The 20,000-nt window shown below is 43.0% G+C and overlaps 2 protein-coding genes across 5 annotated transcripts in view; both read left to right on the plus strand.

Moving 5' to 3' along the window:
• The window catches only part of LOC135106398 (uncharacterized), a 294,459-nt gene extending 285,263 nt beyond the window's left edge, over window positions 1–9,196 (plus strand). For all 4 annotated transcript variants that reach the window (XM_064015380.1, XM_064015381.1, XM_064015378.1 and 1 more), the window contains one exon: window positions 1,907–9,196. In XM_064015380.1, the coding sequence (XP_063871450.1) occupies window positions 1,907–2,016 (110 nt within the window). In that variant the 3' untranslated portion in view covers window positions 2,017–9,196. The remainder of the gene's footprint in view (window positions 1–1,906) is intronic.
• Window positions 9,197–9,340: 144 nt separating this feature from the next.
• The window catches only part of LOC135106404 (uncharacterized), a 75,803-nt gene continuing 65,143 nt past the window's right edge, over window positions 9,341–20,000 (plus strand). The window contains exons 1-2 of the mRNA XM_064015395.1: window positions 9,341–9,447; window positions 17,320–17,427. The gene's annotated coding sequence lies outside the window, so the exon portion shown is untranslated. The remainder of the gene's footprint in view (window positions 9,448–17,319; window positions 17,428–20,000) is intronic.

Consider the following 20,000-nt stretch of genomic DNA (forward strand, 5'->3'; position numbering starts at 1 on the left):
AAGAAAATAACAAAGACTCACGCAATGTAAATATAAATGCTGACCATCCCCTCCCTTCCTTTCCACCGCCCTTTTAACTCAACATCACCGTGACGGGAGGAGCTGGCGAGAGTTAAGATAAAGAAGAACACAGGAAAGGAAAGCAGGATAATGAATGAGTGTCCCGTATCGTCTCTCTCACTCGGCACGATGGGGCTTCCTGTTAACACTCCGGAACACGCACTAAATCAGGGTTAGCGAGGGGCATGAGGGAGGGAGAGAGAGGGAGAGGGAGAGGTGGATAAATACGCCTGACTGATGAAAGCAAACTACAGGCACTGATTAGGTGGAATATATAAACCCTATTATGTGCCTCGCGATGAATGGACACTACACACGCACATGCACACGCTCACGCTCACACACACACACACACACACACACACACACACACACACGTACATGCATATAAGTACACACAGGTAAGCAACGTTCTCACCTGTGTTGCGAGTCATGTAGGTGTCTCGTTAATATTACAGTATGTGTGTGTGTGTGTGTGTGTGTGTGTGTGTTTTCGTGATTACACCAGGTTCCCTTCGCATCATGAGACACGTACTCGTATAGGGCTTGTTTTGTTCAACTTTTCCGTGTGTGTATGTGTGTGTGTGTGTGTGTGTGTGTGTGTGTGTGTGTGTCTGTGTGTACAGTTGTTGCAGTTTGTTCACGAGTTGGCAGGGTCATAAACACAATTAAGCTCTCTGTGTTTTGATGGACACCTGCAAATAACTATATATATATATATATATATATATATATATATATATATATATATATATATATATATATATATATATATATATATATATATATATATATATATATATATATATATATATAAAGTAACTAAATAGATTAGTAGTGGTAGTTGTACTAGTAGTAATTGTAGTAATATAAGAAATTTCGTTCACTCGAACCGTTCATCTGAAGCGTAGGCTATATTTGTAACAGCCCCGCTGATTTGCTGGCTGCTCTCTCGTTCACACGCACCGTCGCTGCCACTTACATGCTGTGGTGATACATGCTTCTGCATTATCCACCTAGATTTTTCTTCTTTACGAAACAGATCAATTTGGTTTATACCATTAGATACCAATGATTGCAGAACTCAAATATGTTTACCAATTGTGTGTGAGGCGAAAAATAAACCCATTACGACGAGTTGAAGAAAAGAACGGAAGCGAAATCTTTATACAACTTTTTTTTATTTATTATTTGCAGCATTTATCAAATTCTTTTCTGAATAAACCATCTCACCATATAGAGAAAAGCTTCCTGTACAGAGTAACTCAAGCATATTGTACCGTAGATAAAGTTAAATATAAGTGAAACACGGAGCTTTTTAATGAAAACATTATGCACCGCCTTAAATCACCCATAGAGAATTTGTTGGGTATCGACGCACATGATAAACCTACTTCTCATAATCCTCGCTCACGGACCCAGAGGGATGCGCGTGATTGGCCTTCCAGTAATACGCTCGATCAGAACCAGCCAATCAGCAGGGTTGTTACAAATCTAGCTTAGGTTCCAGATGCACGGTTCCAGTGAACGAACTATAGTAGTAGTAGTAGTAGGTGGAGTAGTAGTAGTAGTAGTACTAATAGTACCAACGATAATAATAATAATAATAATAATAATAATAATAATAATAATAATAATAATAATAATAAAGAATAAAAAAATAACAAAGAACAGGTGTACTCGTGAGATAAATCAGGTCAGATCAAGTTTAGACTATGGTAGGTTAGGTCTGGTTAGGTTAAGTTTGACGATTCTAGTAGGTAACCTGACTTGACCTAATGCTTGGTATGACTGATCTCCATGTGACCCATTACCCACTAACAACAACCGTTTTTCTCCTCCACAGCCAGCGCGGGCACCAGAATCGTGTCCTGCCCTGACCCAGTGTTCCTCTTCATGACATTCTCCCTCTTCCTCCTCTCCACCTCCACTACCTCCACCTCCACCATGAGATGAGGTCCAACCGCCCACTGAGACGGTTTCCCACCTCCTACGCCCACGCCCACACCCGCCCCCAAGCCCGCGCCTCCCATCAGGGCCCGGTCGTCCTCACAGCATCGCCCGCAGACACCCTCCTCTTGTATAGAAAACTTCGCACGCAACAAAACACGAACTGAAGGCGTTTCGTTCAGGCTTCGAAGTATGTCTGGGTTGATGCCTTCCTCGCTCTTCCCTCCTCCGTGAAAGAGAAAGAAATCACCGCCAGCATATCCCGAAGAGCTTTCATTCCGCCTCTGATGTGAGTGAGTCGTACGCAGTCAATGTGCAGGTGTATGTGTAGTGGAGGACATTCTGAGGGTGTTGTTTGTAAGTCAGGTGTGCTTCAAGAAGAAAAAAAAAATGTTCTCGTCGGATGTGTTACAGCTACGGTGTGCGTCTGTGCAAATAAGGAAGGAAAGAAAAGTGATGCTACGTTTGTGTTGACGCCATTGTCTTGTAATTTATTAAGTGACAAAAAAAAAAGTAATTCCACAAAAATTTAAATATCCTTCCCTTTATTTATTTAGACGCTGTTCTTCATACTCCAGTTTTAACCTCCAGTGTTTTCCAATGAAAGTGCATTTTTCTCTTGAAATTCTACACGGAAAATAACTCATATACAATAATTGCTCAAAAGACCTTGAAAAAAAGACCCGCATTCGCATGGCAGTGTGCACTGTTGCCGCCAGAGGGAAAGAGTGAGTGCGGCAGCGCATTGTGCGGATTATGTGGAGAAATAATTAAATATCCCACAGCATGGTAGTGTGGTGAGTTCTTAGTGATGACTCTATGGCGGTCCTGTGCCTGACTGCCGGTGCTGCTTCAGGAAAAGGAGCAGTGAATGCATTCCATGTGACCGAGGCAATAATAGGAATACGTTTGTTACTCGTGTGTCTAGGGGTCTGTGCCGCACACCTGTGATGACTTGATGACTGAAGACGTTGCGGAGAATAGAAAAGTTGTCAGTATATATTTCAGTGACTTAAGCAACGTCTGTCATAGGTGTCCAAGAATCTGTGCTACACCTTTGTGATGATGGAAGAGGACAATGCTGATGGATTAAAAAATTAAAAATACGTGTCAAAAAACTGCTTAATGCTGCCTCGTGATATTGGTAAATGTGCCAGAGTGTGATATTGGTTCTGCTTAACATAATGAGGACTGTGCGTGCATTTCGATGCTGACTAGTTACTGACAGATATAAGAAACAAGATCATTTGGGCCTGTGTGAGGAATAAGTACGTAAGCTGACCATATCATGACGAGTTACTATGAGGAGTAAACGTGAGGAAGGAATTCTGCCCGAGCCATGGTAGTGTATGATACTGTCGCTTGCGTATGGTAGTGTTTTTACGATACTTAGTGTATGCTGTGCTTTCTCTCCGCCTGTCCTTCGTCTCTCCTAACCATTCCTCTGATTTACTGCGACTGTAACACACCCACTGTCACATAAAAGGAAATATTTTGAAAAGACGAATAAGAGAAAAAACGGTATGGTCCAATAAAAAATATACTCGGGAAGCTCCCCCTTCTAAAAAACAAAAAAAAAATACATACAGGATATTGAAAAGCTTAAAGATGAAAAAAATATTCATAGGCTTTGGAATAGCTGGTATTGCAGACAGCAGTAACCCAGTGCCAATACTTCTACGCTGACGATTGCAGTACCCAGTGTATCTCTAAACCTGCTTACAGCTGTCCCTGTGCAAGGCGTCAATACACGAGTGCTGTCTGAAGGGTGCTATCTCATACTCACACCTCAGGAAAACCCCAAGTAGTCATTAGAGGAATATTACTCAAGATTATTCATCTAACCATCCGGAACCACAGTCTATAACGAGTTTTCTCCCTTTTTTATATGCAGTTGAGTACAAATTATCAAAGCAAAGGCTGTTATTGGTTACACAGACCTGAGGTATTTACGTAAGTGAAGTCAAAAGGAAAATATTATATAAAAACACAGTGGTCTGAATTTTTTTCAAACGAATTTGTCATATCATCCACGCAGCTACAGCGAAAATTGATTAGAAGTTACCCTTTACATCAAAAGTTACCGTTCAATCGTTTTTGATGCAATTAAGGAAACCTTAAATACAGCAACAACCACTAACGCACCACACGAGGGGACTTCATCAAACCCTTAAGAACTAGCGGCAGTTGTTTCCTATGTAGTGCTCCTGTTCAATTATAAAATAATAATAATAATAATAATAAAATAAATAAGCAAAGCAACGACTGCGTCCACACCAGAAATAGATTGATAGATACTACAACAATACTGTACTCTTACGTAAATTTAACTAGATCATTGATTTTTACATCCAAGATAATGCTTTATCACAATACTACCAAATTATATAGAGAATCATTAATCGATTATATTAATTCTGGCACACGCGAGAACATACGTGTATGAAGAGGAGCTAACCTGACCACATCACGAAACTACAACACGCTATTGACTACAGTGTCATTGTTGCCTCCTTCCTACCTGCCCCGCATCAACACGAGAAAAGTATCAGGGAAACTCAGTGATTGACCACACAAGACTACAGCCTGCCATTAACTACGCAGTTTTATTTTTGTCTCCTCCCTAACTTCGCTGTATCAAGACGAAAAATAGACTGTTTTTTTTCTTTCTTTTTTTTTCTTTTATTCAAGGAAGCAATTCGTCAATATATTGAGCTGCTCTTGATGCGCTGTGTAAATAATGGCCAGGTATCGTGAGTAATAAAGAGTACACGAGTTTAATTACGTTATGACCATCAAAATCAATGCTCTCCTGGAAGCCTATAGAAGGTGGGTGAAAAATAACTATTATGTAGAATTCTTCAATACTCCTTGGAATTTAGGGAGGTGAGGGAAGGTGTAAGAATTTGAGGAGTGGGGAGGAATGTGGAGGCAGAGGCTCTTGAGGCGGGGATGGGATGGGGGTGAAAGAGGGGGAGTCTAGTCATGATAACAGGTGTGTGCAGAGTGCGCCACGCCAGGTAACAAAGGTACTCCCGCTAACAAGGGACTCGAGGAAGGTGTCAACAAAGCCCTCCACAGCAATAAACACTTCGGCTGAACGGAATTTCGTTAACTTATTTAACAGTCAAACATGAAGCATCGTCTTTTATTTTCTGTGTCTGTCTATATCGTTAACTCAACGTCATCTTTAGTCAGATTTTGATAATTGTATTTTTTTATCTATTTATCTATTCATTTATTTATAAATCCATTCACTTTTCGACCAGTCTGTATTAATTACTCAACTTCATCAGTCAGTAGTCATTGCATTGTTTTTTTTTTATCCACACTCATTAACTTTATGAACATGAGAGATTAATTTACTTGTGTATTATCTACCACCTATCAATCCATCTATAGTGCTCACTCAACGCCCTTGTCAATCAGCAGTTGTTTCATCCTTTTTCCCTTTTTCTCAGTCTTCTCGTCAGTCAGCGGTCGTGCCATTCTTTCCCCACCCTCCACACTTTTTTTTTCTTTTTTTTTTTTTTTTTACACCGCCACTCGATCCCTTCAAGAACATGAGCGACAGAAACACAGCGCTGGAAAAGACCACGTCGCCACCAGTCGGGCTCTGAGTCTGACTCGCAAAAACAAAGCCTCAGTGGTTCTGTCAGGCATTTGAACTGTACAGTGTTGCCCCGGTGTGTGTGTGTGTGTGTGTGTGTGTGTGTGTGTAGTTACTGTGTCGAAAGGTGGCGTGATGTTCATTCGCGAATCATTATTTTGGGTGAGCGGGTCTTAATTATGATGACCACTAATACAGGTAAGGGGGGAGCGCCAATGTTACCTGCTAATTAAGAAAGATAAGCACACAGGAAGGGAGGAGGAGGCAGCCCCAATAACATCCTACATAATTGTCGCAAATTGGTATTGAGCTGCGGCTATTAGCGCAGCAATCACTGGGAGGGGTAATAAGCAATACATCATTATAGCGCAATAGATTGTTTTTAACAGGTAAATGTGTGTTAATTTGTGTACAGTGTCGTGAGTCGTGACGGAACCATTACTCTTAATTATTAATGGATACTCACCGCTACTTACAAGCCATCCACTAAGTACATTTCACGTGATATAGACTTCATTCATTATTTACCCAATTGTCCTGCGCTGTCAAGGGAGGGAGGGAAATCCTGTCTGGTTTGAGCAAGTTGGTTGATGGGTGTTTGCAGTCGGCGGGAAAGAATGAAATCAGGGAGGAAAAAGACACGTGTTAACTTGACTTAACTTTGGCCAGTTGGGGAACAGCTTTAGCACCTCACTGGAAACTGCCTTCCAAACCCCGCTGGGACGAGGAGGAAGAGCAAGACGGGGAAAGAAACGAAGGAGGAAGAATGGAAGGAATCAGAGGAAGAGGAAGAACAGGAATAAACAGTAAAGAAGAATGAAGTGAAAAGAGAAGAAGAAACGTATGTGGAAGAATAGGAGAGGAAAGAAGCGGATGAGGAGGAGGAAGAGGTGAAATGCGGGGAAAGGAGAGAGAAGAAAAAAATGAAGGAGGAAGAGATGAAAAGGAAGAGAGGAAAGAAAACGAGAGATAGAGTAAGAGGAAGCATGAGAAGAAACGGAGGAGGAAGACGAGGAAGAATCTGAGAAAGAGAAGGAGGTGAAATAAAAAATAAATAAATAAATAAAAGGGCTTAAAGTAAAAAATCAGAGAAAGAAACTGAAAGAAAATATTTAACGTTCCCACCGTCAAGCTCCAAGTTCAGGTTTTTTTTTTATGATTTTTTTATTCATTGGGTGTTGCATATTTTCTTGGCGGGTTCCCAGCATCACATTGTCGTCGGAACCCTCACTCCCACGCTCCCTGAAGGTCTTAAGGCTGGGAGGCGGTAAGGACACTGAGGAGGATACGGAACATAATATTACGACCTGAGAGCGTTCGGTGAGCCATCGTATGACTACATTAACTTGCTTACTTAGACAAAATCTCTCTCTCTCTCTCTCTCTCTCTCTCTCTCTCTCTCTCTCTCTCTCTCTCTCTCTCTCTCTCAGTCATGCACGGACGAACAATGGTTTAAATAAGCAACAAAATGACCACCTGTTGACTGACTTGATTGATTACTTAGCCAGAATGCGCATACAGGCGTCACGTGTATTATCTTACCCTTATGTTATCTTTCTTTTTCATCTTTAGTCATGCAGTGAAGCGAATGACCAAGTCTACGTATTGCTACACGGAAAAGGAATACTCTGACACACACACACACACACACACACACACACACACAATATCCACCACCACCTCTTCCTGTTATTTTCTTGGTGTTTGTGAGTCTCAAATCAACTCTGTGATCATTCCAAGCATATCAGCCATGTGACAGAGACAGGCCTATTGTCAGCGATTGCCAGCACAGGTCTCTAGGTAGAGTCTCTTCCCCCACCACACCTTCCCTCAGCCTGTTTGCTTGCTCTGACCTCCACTGACCTTTGACTTCCTTCGCCGAGAGGGTCATACATCTCAGAAACTCATCAATTATTCGTATGAAGTATCGTCCACGTGTTTCTCTGCCAAGTATTTTTCTCAGTGATCTCATTCACTTGATTCTACTTCCTGGTCTTGATATTGGTTTTGCTTTACGTCTTCCTTAGTACCTTCTCTTGAGACTGACTAGTTATTCCTTATATAAAAGACATGATATTAATATTCTTGTGAGTCAGTTGAGCGAAATCTTATATTTGGTGATGGTTTTGTAAATTACTGATGGCTTGCCTTTTTCATGATATAGCCTTGTTTAGATACATGAAATTGTTACATACATTAACTCGTATTTTTCCTCTATACGAAGTCTCTGTCTCTATCTCTCTCTGCTTCTGTGTGAACGACGTAACGCCAGAATGTGTTGGCCGACAGTCATTCTTTGTATATACTATTGTCCGTTGAACGCAGATTTGTGCATTACTGTCTGTAAATTCCTGTATCATATCGCCGATGCGTATTGTGCCAAATGTCCTAAGTATGGTGTAGGTAGAATAGCGAGGCTCACCTTGGAGGCTACACCACTCGGCCTCCTAATCTCAGCTAACTCTTCCTGCTGCTGCTAATACTACTGTTCCTGCTCCTGCTCCTGTTGAAAACGGAGCGTTATGGTGGCAGTCCGGCACAGCATTTCACTGCATCTCACCACATCAGTCATCGTTCCACTTAGTAACGGTCCACTCTTCGACTTTGGTTACATTAATGATAAACCAATTATCCTGTTGCATATGCCGCCTCCATTACACCGCCACCACTTCAGGGCCGTTGGTGCTCTCTCCGCCCTGCTTCTCACATCATCTGTTTTCACTTCCCTGGCCGCCGCTCCGCATCACCAGCACATCATCCATACCGCAGCATCATGTCACCCACTGTCCACTTCTATACCTTTCGTAGTTACATGATTCACTGCTGTAATAACAATATTCACACCACTGACACCAATATTGCAGTCCCACACCTCACGAAACTGTACTACAGCATCACACCACGGACACTGCTTTACCATACCACTTCACAATACCAGTATCATACCACCATAATACAGTATAACGCCACTCACACCACCACATACCACTCTCAGCGTCGCTTCGTACCACCATCACAGACACACCATTCACATCAGCGTCATTACACACACTGACATCACGTATTACCAGCGCCACCCTTGCAGTCTTTCTTCGCAACACTAACACACTGCAACACACCACAAAGCGCTGCCACATACCTGCCACTGGAAAATGAAAATACTCTTTTTTTTTTTTTTCCCCTTGAACGATCGTAATATTCAACGAGAAAAAAATTCGAAGCTGTTCTGTTGTGATATACGGAAACGACACCGCTAAATAATGTGCATTTCTACTCGCTGTCAATTACCAGTACGTATAACACGAAAGGTTCATGCGTCATTTACGCCATCGTCGTCTTCACAGTCATAATCATCATTACCATTATCATCATCACCACCATAACCCAGCGTATGTCAAGTCAGCAGGCAGTGAGTAGTAGCGGCCACGAGGCAAGTGAGCAGCAGCAGGCAGACCCACTCATGTTTTGTCGTCCGCTGAACAGAAACTCTTGTAAAGCACCTGCCCGGCTACATCGCTCACCTGTCTTCACCTGGTTCACTTACTGTTAATATTCTTCATAATAAATGCTTAAAAAGAATCTTAAGTGTCTCCCTTCCTTCATCACCCATTAATTACTATAAAGCTCCATACGCTCATGCTCCAGGAGGGTTCACTACTCTCTACAGATGGCGTAGTTTGCTTCGACTCAACGAAGCAGTGCCGAGCGTCTGGCCACCACCACAGACAAGCAGCGGACTTGAGTGGAAGAGGATCGTGGAAGTAGTGTGTCTCCACTAGGCTCCTTTATTTTGCAGTTTTAAGGTGTTAGCAGAGCTTTTCCCTGAGGTAAGTAATCTGTATAGCGATTCACAAGTGTGTAGTGACTGCTGATGGGGAAAAACGTGTGTCAACGTTGAGGAAAAGATGGAAAGTGGGGTGATATAATAGCCTGTGGTGAAGTGAAGGCCGCAAGCTCCTCACACTGATGGCCTTCGTTCAGCCTGTCTCAGCGCCGCATGCCACGCTATTCAGATCTCTCTCAAGGATTATTCTCCGAAGAATATTTCGTTAGTGGTGAACGTGCCTCTCTTTTTAGAAATTATTACATGAATGAATCATAGCCGACTTTTTTTTGCGGTAGTTACGTACATCTCGGCATTTCTTGTAGCAGGGGCTGCCAGAGTTACGATGTTCGCCGCTGTCAGGGCCCTGCAGCACACCGCTGTGACAAGACGCTTTATGGAGGACGTATTCTGTTGTTACTCTTTCATTAGGCCTCTTGCCCGACAATGAGAAAAGATACGTGTATTTGTGTTGAATGAAAATTGGCTTCGTGACATAGATGACAGTTTACATCAAAGTAAAATTGATGTTTTAAGCTTCCATAATAAAGTTTCAAGAATGCCAAGCTATCCAGCAAATCAGCCTTAAGCATGAAAATAATACCTCTCATTTTGTTACGGAACTAAAACACCAATTTGTGCATTGCGTAGATAATGTGTATTCAGGAAGACCAGTCGCTTGTAGTTCAGTGGCCAAACCTCAGGTAATACTTTATTGAAACAAAATACAAAGAATATTTAGAATACAAAAAGCACTTTTTTCGTCTCCATTGCAATTAATTCTTTTACAGCGAACTTGAATATTAATTAGTTCCCAGAAAATGGAAAATAAAATATTGAATATTGAATGTTGACATAATATAGATTCGTCTTAAAATTGGTTTTGAGAAGCACACTTGTAATGCATTCAGGTCTCGTCCTTGTTGAGGCAAAGACCGTAAATTAAGAATCCCCGGCAAGACGCTCATCCGTGGCTGGCACCGGGAAGCTGCTTAGGGGACACATGGCGCCGCAGTCCGCGAAGCTTGGTGCTGTGTTCATCTGCAGTCTGTACACATATAAGTTGCATTTTTCTAGTATATGTTACACGCGCTCATCTCAAGTACATGTACTACGATGAGAGAAGTTTCTGTAGACCTGAAGAGTGTAGCCTGTATCAAGGCGTCGCTCACAAAAATAAGCCCTCGGTGAACACAAGTGCGGAAGCGATTCTTCTTCCTCATGAGAATAAAGAGCATGCGACTGGAATATCACATTAGACTTAAGATTTATGAACTAGAGAGACGTGTGGGGATGTGAGGCTGTCACTGCTGACGATTATACGTTGGCAAACTTGTAGTCATTTTAGTCAATTTGGTTCTACTTAAGAGAGGCGCATGAGAGTGAATGTGTAACGAAGAGGTTCTGGGTGACCTGATCCTATTACCAGCCAGTCCCGAGTAACGCTTCACCAAGAGAATTACTTTACATGTTAACTTTTCAGCAACTTTTCATTACCTTAACTTTAGTTTTACATACTTTGTTACCTTTCCTCCGGGACTTCTTCCTTCAGGTTTCATACTTGAAATGTGTTATATGTTTTGTTTCTCGCAATGAAATAACTCCACGTCTACCTTTTTTTCTGGTATTATTATTGGTGCGGCAGTGGAGTGAGTCTGCCAGATGGTCACGTAGGGTCGGCAAAAAGACCTGAATGGGGACTCGATCGGTATGCCATTCATCCGACTTCCGCCCCTTCCTCTCCTACATTCTCTCTCTCTCTCTCTCTCTCTCTCTCTCTCTCTCTCTCTCTGTCACCTTTCCTTGATACAGCGCCACAGACTTACAGATGACAGGTACTTTGTTTACTAAGTTGAACAGAGTCACTAAGTGCCAGGACAAATACAAGTATAAGTGACCGTAAGTAAAGTACATTGAATAGTGGCAGTAATAATGATGGTAGTAGTCGTAGCAGTAGCAGTGATAAATTTATAGAATCACTCCCTTTTTATTAAGTAAAATGCTATATTTCATTGTAATATACTCCTACGTGCATTACCCTCACATTTTTACGTAATTTATCATGCGTCACATCACTCCCTTAAGTTAGATCATTCACAACACCTATTAGTTATCAGCCTATTTACAACACCCATTAGTTAGATCATTCACACCAACCACCCTTTAGTTAGATCACTCACAACATTAGCCAATAGTTAGCAGATCATTCGCAACACCCATTAGTTAGCAGTACATTCACAACACCCATTAGCTAGCAGATTATCCACAACACCCATTAGTTAGCAAGACATTCACAGCACCCATTAGTTAAGTCATTCACAACACCCATTAGTTAGCAGGTCATTTACGTCACCCATTAGATAGGTCATTCACAATACCCATTAATTAGCAGGTCATTCACATCACCCATTGACTGTCATTCACAATACCACCCAATAACTCTCATAACACCGTCCATTAACGCTCATTCACAACACCACCCAATAACTGTCATTCACGCCACCCATCAGCTGTCATTCATAACCCATTAGCTGCTAGTCACAACACGTAAAGCCTTGGTCCCACACAGCAACAAGAGGAGGTTCCTGTAATGCCATCACAAAAACGTTCCACTACCACTAGCCACACGCCGGAACCTCATTTCATTGCCTGATATTAATTTACTGTCAAGTTATGCGGTTTTTTCCTTATGTTTACCTGTTACATGCACTTCCTTGTAATTCTATTCTCTCTTTGTTGCCTGTTATTCATTTTCCTTTCCTTGAATTTCTCTTTTCTCCCCTTCCCTCCTCTTCTCCCCTCCCTCTTCCTCTCTTGCCCCTCCCCTGCCCTCTGTGCCTTCGGGACCACACCCACTCTCGCCTATGAGTAAATAATTACTGATAAATCAAACACCTGCGAACTATTGGACAGGCTGACAACTTTTTTTTTTTAACTGCTGATTAATATTTCACTCGGTCCACGTTGCCCTGACTACAGAATTTGAGTGGCTTTGTTTATTAATATTCTAAAGACATAGTTTCCATCAACCATTGTTTATTTCATTTGTTGTATGGCTTGCGATGGAGGGTTATGGAGAATTTAATTTATTTAGCTTTAGTTTTTATCGCCTCGAATATTGTATTGCCTTCGTGAGTCGGTGAGGGACTACAGGAGGGCAACTTCTTGGTAATGGTGACTAGTGACAGACGTTCAGGCTCTCGTAGTAGTAGCAGTATTAGTAATAGTAGTAGTAGTAACAAGACTACTAGTATATTCTGTATAATGTATAGCAACAAAGCATCCTTTTCTTTCCCCAGCCATTTCCTTTTTTCCCCTGTACCTCGCACTGCTCTCAACAATCCCTCTCCCCCTTTCACTTTCCCTGTCCACATATCCCTTTCTCTCCATCTTTCCCCTTCTCCTTCTCTTCCCCTTTTCCCTTCCTGCCCCTCCTCGTGTGTTCCCGTATCCCCAAACTTCCATCAATATCCTGTTCGCTCGACTCAAGCTCCGTTACTTCCTGAGACGGTTCATTGTGAATTTATGGGCGCATTTTACGGCGTTCCTTTGCGTATGTCTCCCTCGTAACTCATATTGAATACTGCAAGAGAAAACACTAATCTACAGCGCTCGCGGAAATTAATGAGTTGTGTTATTACTTTTAAGACTGAAGCAAGAGTCCGAAACATAGCATTTGTCGTTCGCATTTCACTGTTAAAGGGCGTTGTTGTGTTGCTATGGTCGTGTTGTTGATGCTTGTGTTGTTTAGCGATGTGCTGACTAAAGGTGCGACTATGAAAGGTGTATTGCTGGTGTCAGTGGGTGAGGTGATGGGCGGAGGGCAAATGACTGGTTGGTTTTGAAGGTGTGTTAGTTGGTTGACTGGTAGTGTAGAGATGTTTGACGGGTGAATGACAGTTGACGGGTGGTGAATGACTGTCAAGACTAAAGAAGTACTAGTGGTGTTGGGACGAAGGAGGGTTGAAGGAGGGCTAGTGAAGGAGTGTGAAGACTGAAGAGGTACTGATAATGTTTAGACGAAGGAGTTTTGACGAGATGTTGACAAGCTGGTTAATGAATGACTCTGACAATAGTTATCAAGGTGTGGCTGACTGGAACTGATGGGTGTTGACGCATATTGACAGAGATTGAGAGAACTGACGGAGAAGAATGAGGAACTGATAGAAATTAACTGACAGAGCATTGACAGGCTTATTGAAGGAGGATAGTTGATAGTATGTTGATGACGGTTGACGGGAGGTTGAGGAATGGTTGACTGAGGTTAAGTTGGGTTGACCTGGTGTTGCCGGTGCGCTGGTGATGCGTTCTCTGTTCATTGGCAGTGAAGGGCGTCAATTATCGAGCTGGTAGAAGTGATGTGGTCGGTCATGTTGGTACAAGAACTGTCCTCCTCCTCCTCCTCCTCCTCCTCCTCCTCCTCCTCCTCCGCTTCCTCTTCCTCCTCCTTCACTCCTTCTCTTCCTCCTGCTCCTCTTGCTCTTCCTCTTCCTTTTCCTCTTCCTTCACTTTCCCCTCCTCCTCTCCCTCCTCCTCCTCCTCCTCCTCCTCCTCCTCCACTTCTCCATCCTCCCTCCTCCTCCTCCTCCACTTCTCCATCCTCCCTCCTACTCTTCCTCTTCCTCCTCCTCCTCCTCCTCCTCCTCCTCCTCCACTTCTCCATCCTCCACTTCTCCATCCTCCCTCCTACTCTTCCTTCTCCTCCTCCTCCTCCTCCTCCTCCTCCTCCTCCTCCTCCTTCTCCTCCTCCTCCTCTTCCCCATGTGGTGGAGGCTTCGGTAAACACGCATCCAGAATGAAGAACGAGTCAACAATTCGGGGAAACTGAGCAACATGACTCTCTCTCTCTCTCTCTCTCTCTCTCTCTCTCTCTCTCTCTCTCTCTCTCTCTCTCTCTCTCTCTCTCTCTCTCCAATGCATGTGTTCGAGGATTTTGGGAGATGTTACAAACTGTTATGTATCATGCGTAGTACAAACAACAAAACAAATAGTGTGACATTAGCTATTCTGTGGAGCATAAATCACGAAACAATTGTGGCAATGTTCTCGCCTATAATTTGCACCAGGAAGTGAACTGTTTTACGCGTGTTTTGAAAATTTCATCTGTAGCTCTCTCTCTCTCTCTCTCTCTCTCTCTCTCTCTCTCTCTCTCTCTCTCTCTCTCTCTCTCTCTCTCTCTCTCTCTCTCTCTCTCTCTCTCTCTCTCTCTCTCTCTCTTATCGCACTAGACTGGAAACATTACAAAATTGCGACGCAAACACATTCAGGGGAGAGAGCGAAAGAGAGAGAGAGAGAGAGAGAGAGAGAGAGAGAGAGAGAGAGAGAGAGAGAGAGAGAGAGAGAGAGAGAGAGAGACTAAAAGGCTGGCTGGCAGACCAGGCGATGACAAATAGACAAACTGATAGACAGACAGTCACAGAGACAGGTCTTAAATTATTTTTTGTACTTGATTCCATCCTCGCAAAATGTTCACCTTGCATTTTGACCTCATCAGTGCCTGTACCTTACCCACCCCGCCTTACACTCCCACACGTGGGCTTAGCACAACGCTACATCTGCCTTAACAAATCCCAGCTGCCAGTTCCCCCTTCTATGTACCTTTCCGTGTACACCTTTGCCTTCCTCCAACGCACAAATCCCCACAAGCAGATTTTTCCCCCATTTTATTTTGTGTCTCAATCCCTGACTTCGAGGGACCCGCACTCCGACGAGGCCTTTGTAGAGGCTCCTGAACACTGCCTGCATTATTGAGCACTTGGTCGCGGAGTTTGTAAAATTCTGTACACAAAACTGATGAACACGATTTGCTCTCCCAGGCAGGCAGTCGCGCACATATATGTGCATGTACTTCTTCTCTTGGCGCAACTCTCTCCGCTTTCTCTATTTTACCCCCCTTCTTTTATATTTTTGCCGTGCACCATTTCATTTATTCATCATCCTCTATACGCAAGGCCACACACGCCGCCCTCGCTTTTCCCCCCGGTTATTTCTCGACATTTTCATTGCGTCCTTTCCATGTTTCAGTCTTAGTGCAAGTTTTGTTCCACCATGCTTCCCTTGGTAGTTGCATGATGTACCAAACAACGTTGGTATCGCAGATTTTGCCTGTCATATCTTTCCTAGGTTTGAATCCTGGTAAAAATGGACAGACAACCACTCCTTCGACTCGCATAATATTAGTTTGCCCTTCCTGCGGTGGACGTGCAGGTGGAGTATGGGTAGGATTCGTACGTGCGAGTGTGTGCATCAGCAGGCGAGGCAGCCGGTAATAAGCATGATTTTTCCAGCAGTCTAGAATCGATTTTGTGTGTGTGTAAAGAAATACGCCATAGTTCAGGTGCAGAGAACAGAAACTAATAAGATAAGATACAGCGTGAGTTTTTAAAGAAAACCTGGCGCATTGTCGTGTAAAGTAGTCGATAACTGACCATGCTGCTGTACAAATTATTTTACGCAGTATATTTTGTAAGTGCATGAATCACATGGTTTTAGCTACAATTCGTAAAAGAATCGCTCTCTCTCTCTGAAGCAAGAACACCAACACTCGTCCAGGTAACTGGTAAGCTGATACATGATGAACTGGATGCCAGGCGACTTCACAGGACAAGACAAGTACCAAGTAACATTACATTCTGTCCCCGAGACGCTCTTCATACTTCCTGGGTAATGCTTCTTGCTGGCCTTTGTACTTGCATCATTCCAGCCACTCCTCCCATTCTGAAGCATGGTTCTTTGTTCCTTGATATTACATGGCTGAAAAAAGGGATTGGCTAGCTGTAAGGTGTGAAGTGCCGTGATCTCTGCCACACAGGTACACATAATGCAAGGTACACAGTGAGAGCGAAGCGTGTTTATTGTTCTTCGCTGTCTTTATTTGTGCTCATTACCAAGGCGATAATAGCCACGAAAGGCACGAAGAAGTACTTTGTTTTTTGCTCTCCTTTCATACATACAAGTGCCACCTACAGTGAATCTACGAGTAGAGGCTATTATTCTCTCTCTCTCTCTCTCTCTCTCTCTCTCTCTCTCTCTCTCTCTCTCTCTCTCTCTCCTCTCTCTCTCTCTCCTCTCTCTCTCTCTCTCTCTCTCTCTCTCTCTCTCTCTCTGATTGCTTATTGATACATTGTTTCACTTGCATCGAGTAGAAGGCTCGTCTTGCCTAACACACACACACACACAGACACACAAACACACACACACACACAGACACAGACACACACACACACACACACAAACACACACACACACACAAACACACACACACACAAACACACCACACACACACACACACACACACACACACACACACACACACACACACACACACACACACACATGAACGCACATACACACAACAAAAAATACAGTGCCACGAGTAACATGGAGGCAATACGAAGCCCCCTCGTATGTGTTTTAATATAGTAGTGAGCTCGGGGGATTGAAACCCTTGCCGAGCGTATTCTGATATCAATGAAGGAAGAATAATAACGAAAAGAATGTGAAAGAAAGAAAATTCTGGTGTAGTGAGGAAGAGGCTTATAAACTCACTTTTCAATACGGTTAAAAGAATGATCGTGAACCTTATGTCAACTTGATTTTTTTAATGTATTATGTGTGTATGTGTGTGTGTGTGTGTGTGTGTGTGTGTGTTTGTGGTGGATTTATGCAAATCTTTTTTAGCATGTAACGTCAGTTGTTGCAATGTTTCTTTGCGTTGCGATAGTTCTGTCTTTATAACTCCGTTCCTTGATGCGAGTTTCAGCTGTTGACTCGTTTTTATTCTTTCATTTCTTTTACCTGCCACGCAAGAGTCTTCACTTATTCATGTTCATTGAATCTTCTGGTGCTCCCTCCCTTACTGTCGTGTTGTTTGCAGATTATTGAAAAGCCCTGCAGAAGAAAGACACGGGCGCCTCCACCCTGCCGCCCCTGCCTTGCCTTGCCTGGTGTAGTGGAGGAAGTGCATCGTACACTCAAACTGCAGGTAAATCTTGAACATGGACGCAATTCTTGACTTCATGAATTCATGTATTATTATTATTTTTTTTTTAGATTTTTTTGGCAAACGTTTCTGAGCCGTTGCGTGCAGTAAGACCAAGTAAAGGGCGCGATTTTGCAGTATACATAAATGCAGAACAGTTACTTTTGCATCGGTTTTGACAGCGTGTAAATATTTCGTTTGAACGTGGTGAGTACTGTTGTGCTTATTTATTCAACTGATTTTCAAGATTTTTTTATGAAAGGAGCCCAGTGCATGCAATATAACACCAAGTAAAGGGGACATACATACAATACCAATAAATTCGGAAAAAAAAAGTGCACTTTTGAATATGTTTCGACTGTAGAACAAACTATTCCGGTGTAAAACTATTACTTTTATGCCCGCTTCGAATACAGAATAAACAGCGTTGGCGTCAGAAGCGAGTGCGGCGCCACAAACCCGTCGCCTCGCCCCTCCCTTGGCCTCCCGGTGGACTGAATCTGTTCCCTTGGTTGAACAGGAGGGAGGGAATGGAGCCTGGAAAAGTTATAGGAGGGGGGACGGAGGAGCGCAAAGGGCTGACTCGCTCCATCTGTGGAAAGACAGGAGAGGTAGGAAAAACTTGAAACGTCTAGAGGAAGGATAAGAGAAGAGAGAAAGACGACTGGGCCTGTGGAAGAAGAAAGGAAAGCAGGAAAAATGTTGAATTGAATATGGAGGGAATGAGGGAAAGGACAGTAAGGAGTTGTGGAGGCTTTGGATATGAAAAAGGTCAGGAGGGAAGGAGGGAAATATGAATGAAGTTAAGGGCGGATGAAAAAGGGAAGGAAGAAGGGATGGAAAAGATTTGGGAGGGAGAAGGGTGACAAGTTCTATAGACGAGGAAGAAAGGCATGAAGGATACGATGTTTGTAGGAATAGTGAAAGGAAAGAAGAAAGGAGAAAGTAGGTCAGGGAAACAGAAGTGATGCACGTATGGAGTAGTGGGAGGAATGAAGAAGAGCAAGGACATAGAAAGAATGTATGTGGGTGCAATGGCAGGAAGGAAGGAGGAATAGAGGAAGGGAAGCAGATAAAGTATGTAGGAATGAAAGGAGAGACGAAAGGTAGGGATATAGATAAAATATTAGAAGAAAGAAGGTAAAGCAGAAATAGTGGGAGAAAGGAAGGGGATAGGGAAAGACGCATGTACGAATAGTGGCAGATAGGAAGGAAGGAAGGAGCGTACATAAGATAAAGGAACATACTCATTACATCACATTTCAAAACATTTCCTTCTACACAACGCTCACCATTTGCCACCTCGTTGTTTTTGACTCCTCATCGCACCTTGCACCTCCGGCCCGATCACCGAGGAAGAAATAAAGTGGAAAAGTAGTTTCATTATACAACTTAAACGTCCTTGATGCAGTTTACTCGTTAATGAATTAAATGTACGCGAGGCCTTTGCTTATTCACGACGCAAACACGGGGCCGAGTTAATTCACTGTTTCATTTGCAATTTTCTTGTTTCACCCGTGAATGAATAATTAAAAAAAGATACGATTATGACTCTTTTTGGCGCTCTCTTTTCTCTCGCTCACAAATTGCACGATGCGCTCCCTTCTCGTATAATTATTGCGTGTTATGATTCACAGCGGCTGTTAGTCTGCTCTCCCTCCCTCCCCTTTTTTTTTTTCCTTTTTTTTTTTAATATTCATTGTCCCTGTAACAATTTTCACCAGTAAACCTAACCAAAGGCTCTATGCTCTTTCCTTTCTTTCGTCAGTGTTTAAAAAATCACCTCTTTTCTACGCTCCATTCTTTTTCTTTCTTCCCAGCCGTTTTCTGTTCTTTTACTTTATTTTTTTTCCAGTTCCGGTGTTTCGATTTTCCTTCTCTCCTCTTTTCTCGTATGCGTTTTGTGTTTTTTTCTTTTCTTTCCTTTTTTTCAGCGAGCCAATCCTGCTGTGGTGGTGGTTAGGGGGTGAGGGCGACATACCTTATATAACAGCTACATATATTGCCACTGAAAACAGAGCTCAGAGAGAGAGAGAGAGAGAGAGAGAGAGAGAGAGAGAGAGAGAGTGAGAGAGAGATAATTAACGACAAAAATATCAAATTTTCCAGTTTAAAACCACAATTCTTAATCTCTTCCACTCGAATTATAGTCATTCACCCTTCTTTTTTTATCATTCTGTCTATCCACCTCCCATACCTACCTCTTCTTTTCCCATGCCTCCTTTTCTTCCTCTTCCTCCTCTACCTTCTCCTCCTCCTCCTCGTAGACTCTCAGAGAGCTTACTTAACTAATATTTGTGCTTTTCATTACGCTGGGGCCCAAAAGCAGGCCGCCATTATTTCTCATGTTTGCCGTCTTAATTATTCAGAGGCGCGTCGACGTGAACCAAGAATTCCTAGATAGGATTCTGGTGGAAAGGGGGCGGGAGGCACAGGGACACGGGCAGGGGAGTGGAAAGGAGGAAGGGGTGGGATGAGAGGAACGGTGTCGAGAGGTCCTTGCGAGGTGTTGAGTGTGGGGCCAAGACGTCAGATGTAGCGTGGATGTTCAGTGAAGAGGATGTGTACCTGTGTGA

The sequence above is a fragment of the Scylla paramamosain genome, chromosome 13, assembly GCF_035594125.1.
Source record: "Scylla paramamosain isolate STU-SP2022 chromosome 13, ASM3559412v1, whole genome shotgun sequence".
NCBI classification, from domain to species: domain Eukaryota; kingdom Metazoa; phylum Arthropoda; class Malacostraca; order Decapoda; family Portunidae; genus Scylla; species Scylla paramamosain.